This window comes from Lissotriton helveticus, chromosome 2_1 (assembly GCF_964261635.1).
Source record: "Lissotriton helveticus chromosome 2_1, aLisHel1.1, whole genome shotgun sequence".
NCBI classification, from domain to species: Eukaryota; Metazoa; Chordata; class Amphibia; order Caudata; family Salamandridae; genus Lissotriton; species Lissotriton helveticus.
In genome coordinates, this window is record NC_136059.1 from 1,170,668,939 (window position 1) to 1,170,683,491 (window position 14,553).

General features: G+C 46.6%; 1 protein-coding gene across 14 annotated transcripts in view; it reads right to left on the reverse strand.

The window, feature by feature from the left end:
* Positions 1 to 14,553, reverse strand: part of ANKRD17 (ankyrin repeat domain 17) — a 1,381,421-nt gene that overhangs the window by 424,872 nt on the left and 941,996 nt on the right. For all 14 annotated transcript variants that reach the window (XM_078676026.1, XM_078676025.1, XM_078676019.1 and 11 more), the window contains one exon: positions 13,292 to 13,408. In XM_078676026.1, the coding sequence (XP_078532152.1) occupies positions 13,292 to 13,408 (117 nt within the window). The remainder of the gene's footprint in view (positions 1 to 13,291; positions 13,409 to 14,553) is intronic.

The following is a 14,553-nucleotide window of genomic DNA, read 5'->3' on the forward strand; positions in this document are numbered from 1 at the left end:
CAACCTAAGACTTTCCTAGTGGAAGGATGTATGAAATTATTATGCTGCATGACATGAGGCCACCTCAGAAAGCTCAAGGGTAAGTGGGTTTCCGCTCGAGTCGGATCTCAGCGTCTAGGTATGTTTCAGAGCTTGCTTCAGGATAGGTTTCGGAGTCTACTTAGAACTCATTTTCAACTTTGAGGATGGCTTCTTGGGAGTCAAAGGGTCAGGCCAGCATAGATGGGTGCCAAGCCTCAGTGCCTTTTTTCCAGATATGTGAGCAACTATGGTTCATGTTTAAAGAGATCATTGGTTCAACCACTTTCCCTGTTGCGTGGAAAACAGCATCAATCCTGACGCTCCTGAAGAAACCTGATCTTGACCTGGCTGAGCCCAGTAGCTACAGACCCATCTCAAGATTACCCCTCCTTGCAAAAGTATTGGAGAGAATACTAAATATGCAACTCTCAAGCTTTATCTCCTCCGCGGACCTGTTGGAGCCATCGCAATACGGTTTCCGGGAGGGGCATAGTACAGAAACAGGTTTGATTATGACCATTGAAGAATTGAGATTAATGTTGGATGCTGGGGGAGGGCTGCACTGATATTATTAGATCTATCGGCGGCCTTTGATACGGTGAACCACGCCATTTTAATAGGCTCTCAAAAGTAGAAATCAGAGGATTGGCCCTTAAACTGTTGCTCTTCTTCCTTTCTGATAGAACCCAATCAGTTGAAGCCGGGTCCTTCGCCTCAGAACAGTTTTCACTCCCTTATGGGGTGCCACAGGGCTCGGCTCTCAGCCCCACCCTGTTTAACATATATGTCTCTCCTCTGGCCAAAATCATCAGGCAATGTGGCTTCTCAGTGGTCTCGTATGCTGATGACACCCAACTTGTGGTGTCATTATCCAGCAATATTGAAGATTGTTTTAATCTCTATATGACACAGATAAATCAGTGGATGCGTTCGAACTGTCTGAAACTGAAAGGTGGAAAGACTTAGGTCCTCCAATTTGGTTCAGATACCACTTTCTGGACACCCAGATGGTGGCCGACCAGCCTGGGAGATAACCCAATCCCGGTGAATAAGGCTAAAAACGTAGGCGTTATTTTTGATGATGAATTGACCTTCAAAAATCAGATTAGTGCCCTCACTTCATCAATTTTTTACATCCTAAAAATGATTAGGAAAATCCGCCCTTTCATTCCTTCAGAGCTAGTGAAAACATTTGTGACAGCACTAGCATTGTCCAATTTGGACTATGGAAATGCGCTGTATGTAGGGATCCAAAAACAGCACCTTCAAAAGCTGAAACGGCTTCTAAATACAGCTGCCAGACTGCTGCAGGATATCCCGAAATTACAGCCAATCTCGCATAAGTTGAGGACCCTGCATTGCCTCCCTGGGGATAAGAGAATTCTATTCAAAGTCCAATGTCTAGCTTTTAAAGCACGCCATGGCTTGGGCTCTGACTATCTGGAAAAGCATCTGGAATGGTATACCCCAACGATAAATATGAGGTCTGCTCATTGTAAACAGCTACAAACTCCCAGAATCAAGAGAGCCCGTTGTGGTGGAAGAATTTTCATGTTAGGGACAGTTAAAATGTGTAACATGCTCCCAGAGGATTTAAAGAACAGTCAGACTATTCTGGCCTTTAGAAAAGCTCTAAAACCCTGGCTTTTCGTAAATTAATCCTTATCCCCTAGTATGAATGGCAATGTTTAGTCTCCACCAGGTATGAGCTCCTAGATGCCTTCGGGCAGTTGCGTGCTATATAAAATGTTTAAATCAAATCATATATTGCAAGCGCTGATGTGGTCTCTCGGTGTTGAGAAGTCTCGAAGCCTGGAGCCAGACCCCAAGGTTGGGGTCTCTTCTAGCTTGTCTCAAGGCTCGATGTCCGGCACCCTCAAGAGCAGTGATCGGTTTTGACGCAAGTATGGTTTCTAGGTTGATCTCTAGGGGGGCTGATTCTCAAGTGAGCATGGAGTAATGAAGGCTTAGGGGGTTGATTTTATCTTGGGGTTTGTGCTCTTACATGAGTGGAGTTCTACCTCCTCAACCTTTTCTTGTACAGTGTGGTTCATCACCCGTGAGGGTATAAAGGTGCTATGATGCGGGAGTTCACTCGATCAACCAGGTCTTGAGTCCCTTCCTGAAGTCTGTCAATGATGGTGCGGTTTCGTGGTGAAGGGAGAGAGCGTTCTAGGATTTGGCGGCGAGGTGGGAGAAGGAACATCCTTCGGTGCGGCATCAACAGATGTGTGGTGTCTGGGCGAGGTGGGGGGAGGGGAGGTTTCTGGGTGGTTGGTGGAGTTTCATTATGTGCCAGAGGACAAGATCTCAAGGCTTCAGTAACACATGGATACCTGAAGATCCAGCCTCTTTTTGTACTGCACACAAGAAACCTGGGAGTCCGAGTCCTACAGGTTGAGCATCTCGGGTGAATCTTGATGCTGAATCTTATTGTGGACTAAAGTATACACAAAAGTGATGGATTGAATGCTAAAAATAATCTCAGCTACTAGTAATTACTTGGGCCTCATCCCAAGAAAACAAGTTACGTACCTGTAACCTTGGTTCCCCAGTATTGGTAACTTTCATAGACTCCCAAAGTTTGTATCATTCCTCGTCGTTGTAATGGGAACCTCGGTAAACAAAAAATACCATAGCAGTAGGTACAAAGGAGAAAGAAAGGCCTAGGCCTCACCTCATTTTGTAGCATATCCACCTCTTTTTGTAAAAGACCAAAAACCTACAACAACCAATCAGATTAGCCACACCCCATAGAACCCTCCTGAGAGAACCTCAGAGCCTCAGATTTTCGTAGCCGTTGTGTAACAGTAACCACATCTGCTGAAGGCTGAGCTTTCCCAGGGGAGGAGGGTGGGCGCATGGGAATCTATGAAAGTTACCAATACTGGGGGACCAAAGTTACAGGTAAGTAACTTGTTTTCTTGCCCCAGTATTGGAACTTTCATAGATTCCCATAACTTGTATCAGAGTAGCTAGCAGTAAGCAATGAAAGTGCATTTTGTGACAAATATCGAAATATCTCAGCATCCATATATTCATAAGAAGTAAATAGACATTAAAACAGTAGTCAGCAAACATTATCAGATACAAAATGTGCAATAATAGGAAGAAGGGAAATCTCACCGCTCATTGGAAGAGATTCCTCAGGACTGCCTGTCCCACTGCCGCCTCACTCCTTGTGGAAGAGTCCAAGCAGTAATGCTTTGTGAACGTGTGGGCACTGCTCCATGTAGCTGCCCTACAAATGTTCTTGATAGGAACTCCAGCGAAGAGATCAGCAGAAGATAAAACTGATCTCGTGGAGTGGGTTTGTACATGTATTTCTAACGGCTTACCCGCCGCTTGGTGCAATAGTGAGTTGCACTTGAAATCCAACATGAGATTCCTTGTTTTGAAAGGGGAAACCCTTTTCAAGGAGCACTATAAGCAACAAAGAGTTGTGATGATTTCCTGAAATCCTTTGTGCGTTCATGATAAAATTTCAGACACCTCTGGACATCCAAGGAATGCAGAGACCTTTCTACTGGAGACGTAGGTCGAGAGAAAAAAGATTTCAGAGCTACTGGTCCGTTCAAATGGAAATCTTAAGGGACCTTTGGAATAAATTTCGGATTTGTTCTTAGAATTAGAGTGTCGTTTTTGAACTGTAAAAAGGGTTCCATAATGGAGCGAGCTTACAGTTTCTCAACCCTCCTAGCTGACGTCAAGGCTCAAAGGAGGGCCACTTTCCATGATAGAAACTTTAGATCCGCTGTGTGAATAGGCTGAAAAGACCTTTCAGGAATTGTTTGACAATCCTAGCGGACAAGAGAGAAGGACCTGAGGCTGTCCGCCTGAATCTAGAGATAGCTGCCTGATGTACCTTAATGGAGGAATGTGCCAGGCCTGACTTAGCCAGAGAGAGCATGTAAGGCAATATCTGATGAGAGAACGGATGGAGGTTCTCTCGGTGGCACCATAAGCAGAAACGTTTCCATTTCGCGCGAAAGGTCTTATTTGTACTCTGTGCGCGGGCTTGAGATTAAATTTTCCTACACTCCTGGGGGATATTTAAACTCTGGAATTCTCGGTGCTCAGGAGCCACGCTGTCAACTGGAGAGAGCTCGGATCTGGCTGCAACACTTGGCCCTGGGACATTGACAATAGAGATGTAATGGGCAGTAGGTGAACAGGCTGATCTTGAGAGAGCAGGAGAAGCTCTGTGAAGCCGACCTGGCGGGGCCACGCTGGTGCAATTAAAATCATTGTGCAGGGTTCTGTCTTGAGTTTCCGGAGTAGCCTTGGAATCAGGGGAATTAGAGGAAAGGCGTAAACAAATGCGCCTGACCAGGCCATCGAAAGAGCATTCCCCAACGAGCCGCGATGGTGATCACTGCTTGCATAGAACCGGCATTTCCTGTTGTCTGGGGTTGCGAATAGGTCTATGGACGGAGTGCCCCAACGTGTGAAGACGCAGTCGAGCGTGTTCTGTTCCAGTTCCCACTCGTGACAGACTGATTTCAGACGACTCAATGTATCCGCTGTCGTGTTGAGGGTACCTGGAAGATGTTCCACTGAGAGAGAAATTCGTTGGAGAATTGCCCATTCCCATATCTCCTGGGCCTCTTTTGAAAGATTTTGAGACCTTGTTCCACCTTGTTTGTTCCCGTAATGCATGGCCGTCGTGTTGTCTGTATGGACCAGCACGGTGGAATTCCGAATCCTCGGAAGGAAAGCCTACAAAGCCAAATGATTTGCCCTGAGCTCCAAAAGATTGATGTGAAAAGTACGCTGCTTGGGCATCCAATGATCGCTGACTTGTAGGTCCTACAAAACAGCACCCCAGCTCTCCAGCGAGGCATCCGTGGTCAGAACCAAGGGAGATGGAGCAATCCTGAAAGTGAGACCTTTCGAGATATTGTCTTTGATCGCCCACCAATTGGCTGCTTCTCTCAAAAGAGGTGTGACCATTATCTTGTCGTCGAACGCAGCTTCTGCCTGGCGCCATTGCATGTCCAGTTGTTCCTGCAAAGGGTGCATACGCAGTCTGCAATGCGGAATTAAGGGTATGCAAGATGAAATCGATCCTAGGAGAGACTTGTATAGACGGACCGACAGGGATCGTCTTCTTTGCAATTGACGATCAGAAAGAATCAGCCGTTTTTGTCTTTCCTCTGATGGGAAAGCCTTGCAGCATCTCTTATCCAGAATGGACCCTAGGAATCCGGCCGACCTGGATGGGAGAAGGACCGACTTGTCCTTGTTGAGTTAAAGACCCAGATGATTGAAAAGTCGAATGCAACTTTTGACTGCTCTTGTCTTGCTTGAGAAGATGGAACTTTTATCAACCAATCGTCTAGGAAGGGAAAAACTTGTAGAGCCTGTCTTCCGAGAAACGCTGCCACTGGGGCCAACACCTTTGTGAATATCCGTGGAGCAGATCTGAGCCCGAAAGGCAGGACTTTGAATTGAAAGTGGCTCTTGACTACTGTGAAGCATAAAAATCGTCTGTGAGCTGGGTGGATCGGAACATGGAAGTATGCATCCTCGAGATCCAGAGTCGCCATGTAGTCTCCTGGATTGAGAAGGCGCAAAATATCGTGAAGGGATACCATCCGAAAACAACAATTTTATAAGATAGGTGTTGAGCTCCCTCAGGACTAAAACTGGACACCATTTCTCCTCCGTCTTGCGAACCAGGAAAAACCTGGAATAGAATCCTTCTCCTCGGTGAGATAAAGGTACAGGCTCTATTGCTCCTTTGATGAGCAGTTGATGAGCTTCGAGACGTAGAGGATGTAGATGTTTTGATTCGGTGGCTCGAGGGGCTCTGGAAGGGGGGGAGGTGTTGAAACTTCAATGTGTGGCCAACCCGGATGATATTGAGGACCCACCGATCTGATGTTCTGATCTTCCAGCTGCAGTGACAGTGTGATATCCTGCCCCCCACTGATGTTACCGGGGGTGAAGGAACAGTAGACAGAGCCAAGAGGCCGCTATTGGCGTTTAGCATAATCTCTCCCCTGACGACCTCTTGAAGGTTGGCAAGAGAAAGACGCAGACTGGCCTTGGCGTTGAGAGTAATGAGGCTTGTATGATTGCTGTAGGAAGGTAGATCCCTGACTATGGTTGCCCCCAACTTTTTGCCTGGTGTTTTGCTGGTTTTCTGACTTAGTTGACCTGGGACCCTGCTATTCAGGGCCCCAGGCCTACTGCTCTCTCTGTAAAATGGATTCCATGTACCTTAGGTACATATCTAAATTGGATACTGAGTCATCTTATCAGTCCCTGTACAGTGTACCTTAGGTACCCAGGGCATAGGTGTACCCAGGGCCTACCAGGGGCTGCAGCATGTATTATGCCACCCCTGGCTGGCCATCCAAATCTGACACAACTGGCTGCACGACAGCTGGGGCAAGGTGGTGTACTCGCCCTTTGCTTTAGATATAGTATACCTATATCTAACCCTAAAATGGACACACAGATCTCCTATCAGTCACTCCTATGGCAGGCCTTAACAATCCTGAAGGCAGAGTGCTTGGAATCGTGTGAGATGGTGCTCTGGCATGAGCTGAGCCTGTCTGCGGCTTTCGGGATCCATCCCTTAGCCGTTTCCATGATATCGCATACCATATACTCTTAAGTGCATTATAATCCTCGCGGTTAAATGCCAACTCTGGTATCGCTTTATCAAAACATGTCGAGTAAGGTGTCATACGAATTGGAATACTAACCCCTCGCCAATTCTGGCGACGGGGTTAGCATTCCACCCTTCTAGAGGGACACGACATGTATGTAACCCCTAACCCCGGTTAAAGTCAAACAGAGCCTTAGCATCCACAAAATGGATGCTGCCACCGAGACACAAGTCTGCCCTCCTGCTGCTGGGAGTCCTCCCAGAGCAGGAGATAAGGACAAAGGGTTTCCTGCCAGGGGCGGTGCTAGCACCGTCCCAGACAGGGTTTTGTGTATTGTAGGTAGGCAGGGCTTTAGAGGAAGGTGACTGCAAGTGGCACCCCGGTGCTCACTGTGCATAGGCCGGCTGAAACCAGTTCCAGGGGCACTCCAGCCCCTGGCCTGGGGAAAGCCCGCCAAGGAAGTGGGTGTAACCACCCCCCTCCTGGTCCCACCCATAGGGCAGGACCTAGTCGCGTGCCAGCCCCCTTTTCCCAGATAAAGGTAGAGACTGGCCCCCTTCCAAATCAGATCATCTTTGAATCCTGAAACTACTTTCTACGAAAGGAACTCAAGACTTCTTCCTAAGATTTCTCCCTTGTGGCTAAGGAGTAGTCACCCTGCATCCGCAGGCACCATCTAAGAACACTGCGGTCTGCTGCAAGTCCTTCCTCCGGAATCCGACTGCCCAGCTCGACGAGAACCGGCTTCCCTGGCACCTCTGACCTCTACCCACCTCTACAGCCCAGCTGAGAACCGTGGGTGCGACGAGACCTCAAGGGACCGGCGATCGCCAAGACTGCACGACTTCTGCACAGCAAGCCCACTGAGTAATTTCCTGGTGAGTGCTTTGGGGTCCGAGAAGCCCCAACCCTGAGCAGCTCCAGCACCGAAGAGCAGCCCCCCAGCATCTCCACGATCGGCGTGGGGCCCTTCTGCTTTTTACTGCTCACCGCGTTGTTTGGCTACTAGCCCGCTGGCTTGTGGCCTTCCTGACGACGCCCGACGACATTTCTGCTGCTGGTCTGGTTGCTCCAGACTGGCCCTTGCTTCCCTCCATCGGAGAAGTACCCTGGACCCTCCTGGTCCGGCTAAGACGCCATTTTAGGTCCACCGCGTGGGCCTTGCATTTGCCAAGACTTGTTGCCCAATCCTGGGTCCAGCGACGTCGACAGCAAGAACCTTCGTGGGACAGCTCGCACCTCCATCCTGGTCGCCGACAATGCCTCCTGGTCCGAGAGACTGCAGAGCCCAGCCGTGCCCACTCACCTGACTGCGGTGACTTCGCCCGGTGCCATCCTGGTGCCCACTTAATCACTGGCTAGTGATTCAAGAACTTGGTCCCCTCTGCTTTCAGGTTTTCTTCTTCCTTGATCCAGGCTTGGATCCATCGAACTTTCCTTCACTGGTCGCCTGCCAGCAACTTCTTCCTTCCAGGCTCCTGGTCCGGCAACGAGATCCCCGACGTCTTTTCAGACCTATGCAGCTGCAGCCCCTGGGCTAGGTAACTTCGGCACTTCGGTGTCCCAGCATAGCCTCACTATCCTAGGGTCAGGATCCACTGTCGTTTTCTCCCTACCAGGTCGGGTTCGCCCGTGAACATTAACTTTGCCTTTACTAGCCTCCATAGACTTTGTCCCGCATCCCGCGTGAGAGTGCACACTCTGCACCCGAGTCCCCTAGGTCTCCTAGAAGTAATCTAACGATTCCCTAGTCAAGTCCTAGCGATTCCAAAGCCTATTAGTACTGTACTTACCTGCTAGTAATTTCGCATTCCACTTTTAGAATATATGGTTTTTCGAGCCCCTCGGGCATTTGTGTATAACGTGCTAACTTAAGTATTTTCATAAGAGTTTTGTTGTGTGCTTAGCACCCTGTCCTCATAAAGAGTACAGGGTTGTTGTGATTCTAATAAATACATTGTTTATTTTCATAACACTTGTGTGGTGTCCTTTCACTGGGTGTTCAAGGGGTAATGTGATGGTAAAACAGCTGGCTTAACACGCCCTCTAGAGTCTTAGCCTTAGACTGCTCGTATCCATGCTACTAGGATAGCTGGTCTATAAGGTTGACTTACAACCAATCATCAATAAGGGTTGTTTGGACTGATATATAGTGATCACTAGAATAGTGAGCACTGCACATCAGGCCAACTTCTCACAATTGCGAAGATTGTGAATAGGAGGAGAAGCGTTGTTGGTATCCTCCTCTGTAGCTAGAAAAACCCTTTCCTCTTTGCCCCTTGGAAAGGCACTATGCGATATTGTAATGTGCCCAAGGACCTTGCCGTTTCGGTCTCCTTCTTGATGTCTTTTACTGCGTCATCAATATGCTTACCAAAAAGCATGTCTCCATCAAACGGTAAATTCAAAATGTTATTTTGTACCCCAGGGCGAAATCAGGTAGCCCTAAGGCAGCCTTGCCGCCTTAGGTCAGCCAAACCTGCCAAAGCGTGAAAAGCAGTGTGGCAATGTCCACAGCACAATCGATAATTTCTGAGGAAGATCGCTCCCCCTCCTCAAGGATTTTCTTTGCATCCGCTTTGGAACTGTCCGGCAGTTGATCCATAAAAGGAGACAAATCACAGCACATTTCGCGATCATATCGTCCCAAAATTGCAAGTGCATTGGAGGCTCGAACCAGGAGGCTGGACATAGAGGAAAATCTCTTGCCCACGTTGTCATGGCGTCTGCCCTCTTTATGTGGCTGTGTGGTAAGAGGTGCCGATGGGTTCTTTGATTTTCTCTGAGCCGCCTGAGAGATAACAGAGTGCAGCTTTGGTTGGCCAACCAGGCAAGCAGGACTATCATCAGGAGTCTTATATTTTTTCTCCAGTCGCGGTAGAACCGGGATAACAGTAGCTGGAGACTGCATCACCTTAACTCCTTCACTCCATACGTACTCTATAAAGGGGATGGAACGGATGGATTTCCTATAAGGCTCTTTGAAATCATAGAGAAAACAGTTTGATTATAATACCGGAATGGGAAGGCCAAACCTCTTTGAAGCTCTCTCCATAAGATTATGGAAACCGCCGATGTCTGCTGGAGGAGAATCTACAGGATCTGGTAAAGGTGAAGCGGGATCTGGTATGATATATTCGTCCCATTCCCTATCCGGATTCAGGACATTTCCCACATTCCGTTCATCAACTGAGGAATCATCATCATCTTCCTGCCCCGTGATGATATTCTGCTGTTCCTCCAAAGGTTCCGGTTCTGGTGGTTGAGCCGTGGAAGTAGACGGAGGTGGTGGTGGTGGTAGTGGAGGAGGTTGCATGGATTCAGAGGCTTGGGATGGAAATCTCCTCCTATTATCCAACAACATGATCTGCAAGTCACTTATCAGGGATGACGGCATGGACACTATGCCTTGATGTGATTGTTCTTGAGGCCTATCCCGAGAAAGGAGTTGCCGTTGTTCCTCGTAATATTCATCAGAATCTGAGTCCTGGTATTTCACCTGGAGCTGAGATGGACTGTACGCATCACCATAAGGACTATTTTCCTCATCTGAGTACTCTTCGTCCAAAAGTAATGCAGGATGTAATGGTGTCACCCTCCGCGGAGATGTCATTTCCGGTGTAATTTGGCGTCTTAATAGAAATTTTCACTTTTTGCAACAACGTTGTTGACGAAAGCACCGTCGTCGGAGAAAGGATCATCAACAATGATGGACAGATCGTCGACGGTACCGTCAACGAGCTCGACATCAGTATCATCGTAACCGTCGTCATTGACATCGTAGTCGTCTTCGTCGACACCACCGTCGGCGTCATAGTCGTCGAGGTTATTAACATAGTCGACGACACTGTGATAGGAACCTGCGTCGTCGACGAAGCCGTCGACGAAGCCGTCATCGAAGCCGTCATCGAAGCGGTCGTAGGCGAAGTCCTTGACGACGGGACCGGCGATGGCGCTGAGATCGACGCCTGGTAAACTTTAGCAGCCGTCATCGACGTACCCGATGTCGTCGACGAACAGGTTTTCTTCTCAGATTTTCCCTCCTGAGGTACAGATGTTGGCTTTTGAAAAGTTTTGCCTTCTCAGTTGGTGAGAGGCAATAGAAGGTCCCTGGCTCATCTTTTGAGCAGAAAGTACCTCAGGATCAAGTCCCTCCCTCTACTTTACACCTCAGTGAGATTGTTTGGGACTGGGCCTGTTAGACCTGTCAGAGGTCTTTTGAGAGGCCTTAGCAGGAGGTTCAGTTGAAGTTGAAGGGGAAGACTTACCCCTCTTTTTAGACCTCCTTGAAGATGTAGCTGAGGAGGAATCTTCGCTGTCACTTGAAATGACCTCTTTCCGTGACTTCATCTTCTGTAACCAGGTCAAAAGTCGTCCTTTCCTGTCTCTCAGTGTCTTGGTGGAGAAGGTTCTGCAGATTTTACAATCAGTGGCCTTGTGAACCGGGTACAAGCAATAAATACAATCCTTTTGCTTGTCTTCAACATAAAGCCTCTTTTTAGAACAGGCCTTAAATAAAGCTTTCTTTTCTTTATCAGACATCCTGAAGAGAATATAGTTGAAATCCAAAAGTTGTAGAGAAATCTGAGCAGAGCTCAGTGGAGACTCCCTTAGAACAAAGTGCAGTAGAAAATCTGAGGCTCTGAGGTTCTCTCAGGAGGGTTCTATGGGGTGAGGCTAATCTGAGTGGTTGTTCCAGGGTTTTGGTCTCTCTTACAAAAATAGGTGGTTATGCTACAAAATGAGGTGAGGCCTAGGCCTCTCTTTCTCTTTTGTACCTACTGCGATGTTATTTTTTGTTTACCGAGGCTCCCATACCGACGACTGGGAATGATACAAGCTATGGGAATCTATGAAAGTTCCAATAGTGGGGCAATCCATTGTTATTTTATACAGCATGTCACCTCAGTTGGGACACGGCTAAATGGAAATCAGTCTTGACCCTGCTCTTATCAGAACAGTCCAGCCCGAACATCTAAACTCAACTAAGGTGACATTGTGTGCAAAAAAATACGTTGGACGGGGTTGAAGCCCAAGCAATTACCAGTGTCTGAGATGAATTCAAATATTCCTTCCATCACTTTTTGTATACTTCAGTGTGTTACCCTAAGTGGGAAAGGTATGCTCAGACATGGGTCCTGTACACACGGTCACTGGAACCAAGCTGTACCCAGCTGAGGAGCCCATAACGAGAGCGAATTCAGTCCTGGGTTGCTTGTGTTCCGGTTCAGGGAAGACCTGGCTTGGAAGTTCGAGCTGGACTGTTAAAACTAGAGCAGGCTTATGCTAGATTTGCATATAGCTGGGTCTAAACTGAGGTAACATGGTGTACAAAATAACAATGGAATGGGCCAGAGTAATTACCAGTGGCTGAATTTATTTAAAGCATTCCATCCATCACTTTTTTGTATACTTTATCCCATCTTCTGGTGGCCAGCAGTATATGAAGATTAAGTATGGTCTTCTAGCACTTAAATGCCCTATAACCCAAACAGGCTGAATCCTTCTACGTGGTTCAGAAAGATATCAAAGTGAGCCTGAGAGTACATTCTCAAAAGCATATTTTTCCCAACCTGAGATCATCAATGTTTATGAAAAACATCAGATCCAGTCTTTTCTATGCAGACTGGGTGCGTTTGCTTGTAGTTATCAGTAAGATCGCCATCAAATTCAAAACAACCCTTGATTTTGACACTCACAGTTTGCTACAGTGAGTTGAACCGACTATCCTTGCAGTAGATGGAGATAAAAACAACCCTGATTTCTAACATTTCCAGAGCCAATGTGCAGATTGTGCAACTAGAATAGGTTAACCTGTGCAAATCCTCTGCCTGCCCCAGAACTACACAAAACGGTCTCAACTGACTTTTGCAAAGGAAATTAAATGGATCAGGAGGAGATGATGGAAATATTACCTACAGTGTCATTATCTCCAGTATGGCTTCTAAAGACAGATTCCACTGGAACCCAAGACCAATGAATAGTACAGACAAGTATGTGCCAAATCTTAATATCTAGATACGCTTTTTTCGTGGTGGGAAAATAGCACCCTGCAGTTATTTTTATTTGGGGTGAATCAAAGAGAAGTTCACAGAAGGCAGTCACATTTGATTTTCATCAAGAACCCCTCACACCCGTTCTTCCCCACCACCAAAACTATCACCTGGACATCAAGAAGAGGCAGAAAGAGGGAAGAACAGAGAAAAATATGCCTCTTCTTTTTGGCATATTTTAACACTGCAAATTGTTGAGGGAGACTGGCTCCGTCAAGAAGAAGCAAAACAGAAATTGGAGCAAAACAAAAGAATCTACTGTTAGAAAAGTATTAAAAATTATGGATGCCCAGAATATGGCATTTAAGGCACACACAAAAAAGTGTAATCAATGTCACCTGTAGTAGTGGTGCATATATGGATTGTGTACACCATTCCAGAATGGATGGTGGACCCATAGAGGTTTCAGCACCAAAGGGACCTAGTCCAGATGGGAAAATTCAAAGGATAAGGAATTGGCAGAAAGAATTATCCATAACAAATAACGACAAATATGAAAAATGTCATCACAGCAAGTCTAATTAAACAGTTTCATTACAACGCCATTTTAAAGAAACAAACAAGTATACAGTTGTTATTCAAGTGACGAACACTCACTTTCTCCAAATCTAACTCTTCCAAAAGGATGCTTGCATTTTTGTTTGCTTCTGCTGCTTGTCGGTCTTTGGCTTGTACAATGGATTCCATACACAGGTGGCACTTTTTCAACATCTCCTGAAATAATTGTTTAGCTTTAGATTAAATAGATCCAAGAATAACATGCAGCAATAAAACATTACTTGCCTGTATCAATTTGGCTGCAGACTGTACAATAGTAGATTCCCATGTGGTGCACCCTCCTGCCATCCAGTCATGACTTGGAACATTACAAGTCGTTTTGTCTTGTAATGGGTTTAATTTGAAGTGATGCCTCCCCTGAAACTCACAATGCATTAGGACAGGCTCCACTCTAGATGTGTCGCTATCCTTAAGGCTAAGGTTACATGCGGAGAAGCAAAGTATTACAAGGTCTGTACACTAATCAAAAAAAGGTGACTGAAGTGACAGACTGCCTCCTGTCTGCTCGCCTTTGGGGAGTTTGGTAGACCACATATACATTTACAGCACTACAGGCTCCAGGACTAATTCAGGTCACCTTTGGGCATTTGATGCGCTTTACCAAATCTCTAACATAACTAATCAGTTGTTACAGGTAGGTAACGTTTTCCTTTTGCAGCATGAGATGCTGTAGATCAAAAGCTATGCAAAGAAAAAAACACAAAAGATGTCCAGAGCAATCCTAAGTGATATTTGACCAACCTGTACTTCTTAAATGGCATGAATGTACACACAAGAACGCTTCAGAAACGTGGACTAACGACCAAGTAGCAGCCTTTCATACATCTGCTAGTGGGATATTACCTACAAATACCACTGTGGCTTTTTCCTTACGAGTGGAAAATGCTCTAAGCACGGCCCCTGAATGGAAACATAAGCTCACACTTACAGCATATTGGCTTACTGTCCAGCCTACTTTGAAGGAGCTTTCCTGGTGAAGGTATAGCTCAATTCCAATCCATTCCTTTACATGGAGCTGGGGCACCTTTCAAGGCCAATCCCTTGAGGGGACAGGCCTCCCTGTCACTGTAGCATTCTTTCACCACCAGCAGGGTGATGAAGCCAGTCCTAGACTTCAGAGACATATTCTAGATGCATTCTCCAGGAAAGTTGATTTAGACTGGATAAGTGTCCACCTCTAAGGATAAGGGCACGTTCTCAATCCCTGATAAACCAACTTAAACGAGTCATGCTTAAATCAAGTCCGATGTGAAAAGTATTAAAGCAGTGCACACACATCAGAAAATATCTAAAAAAAAATC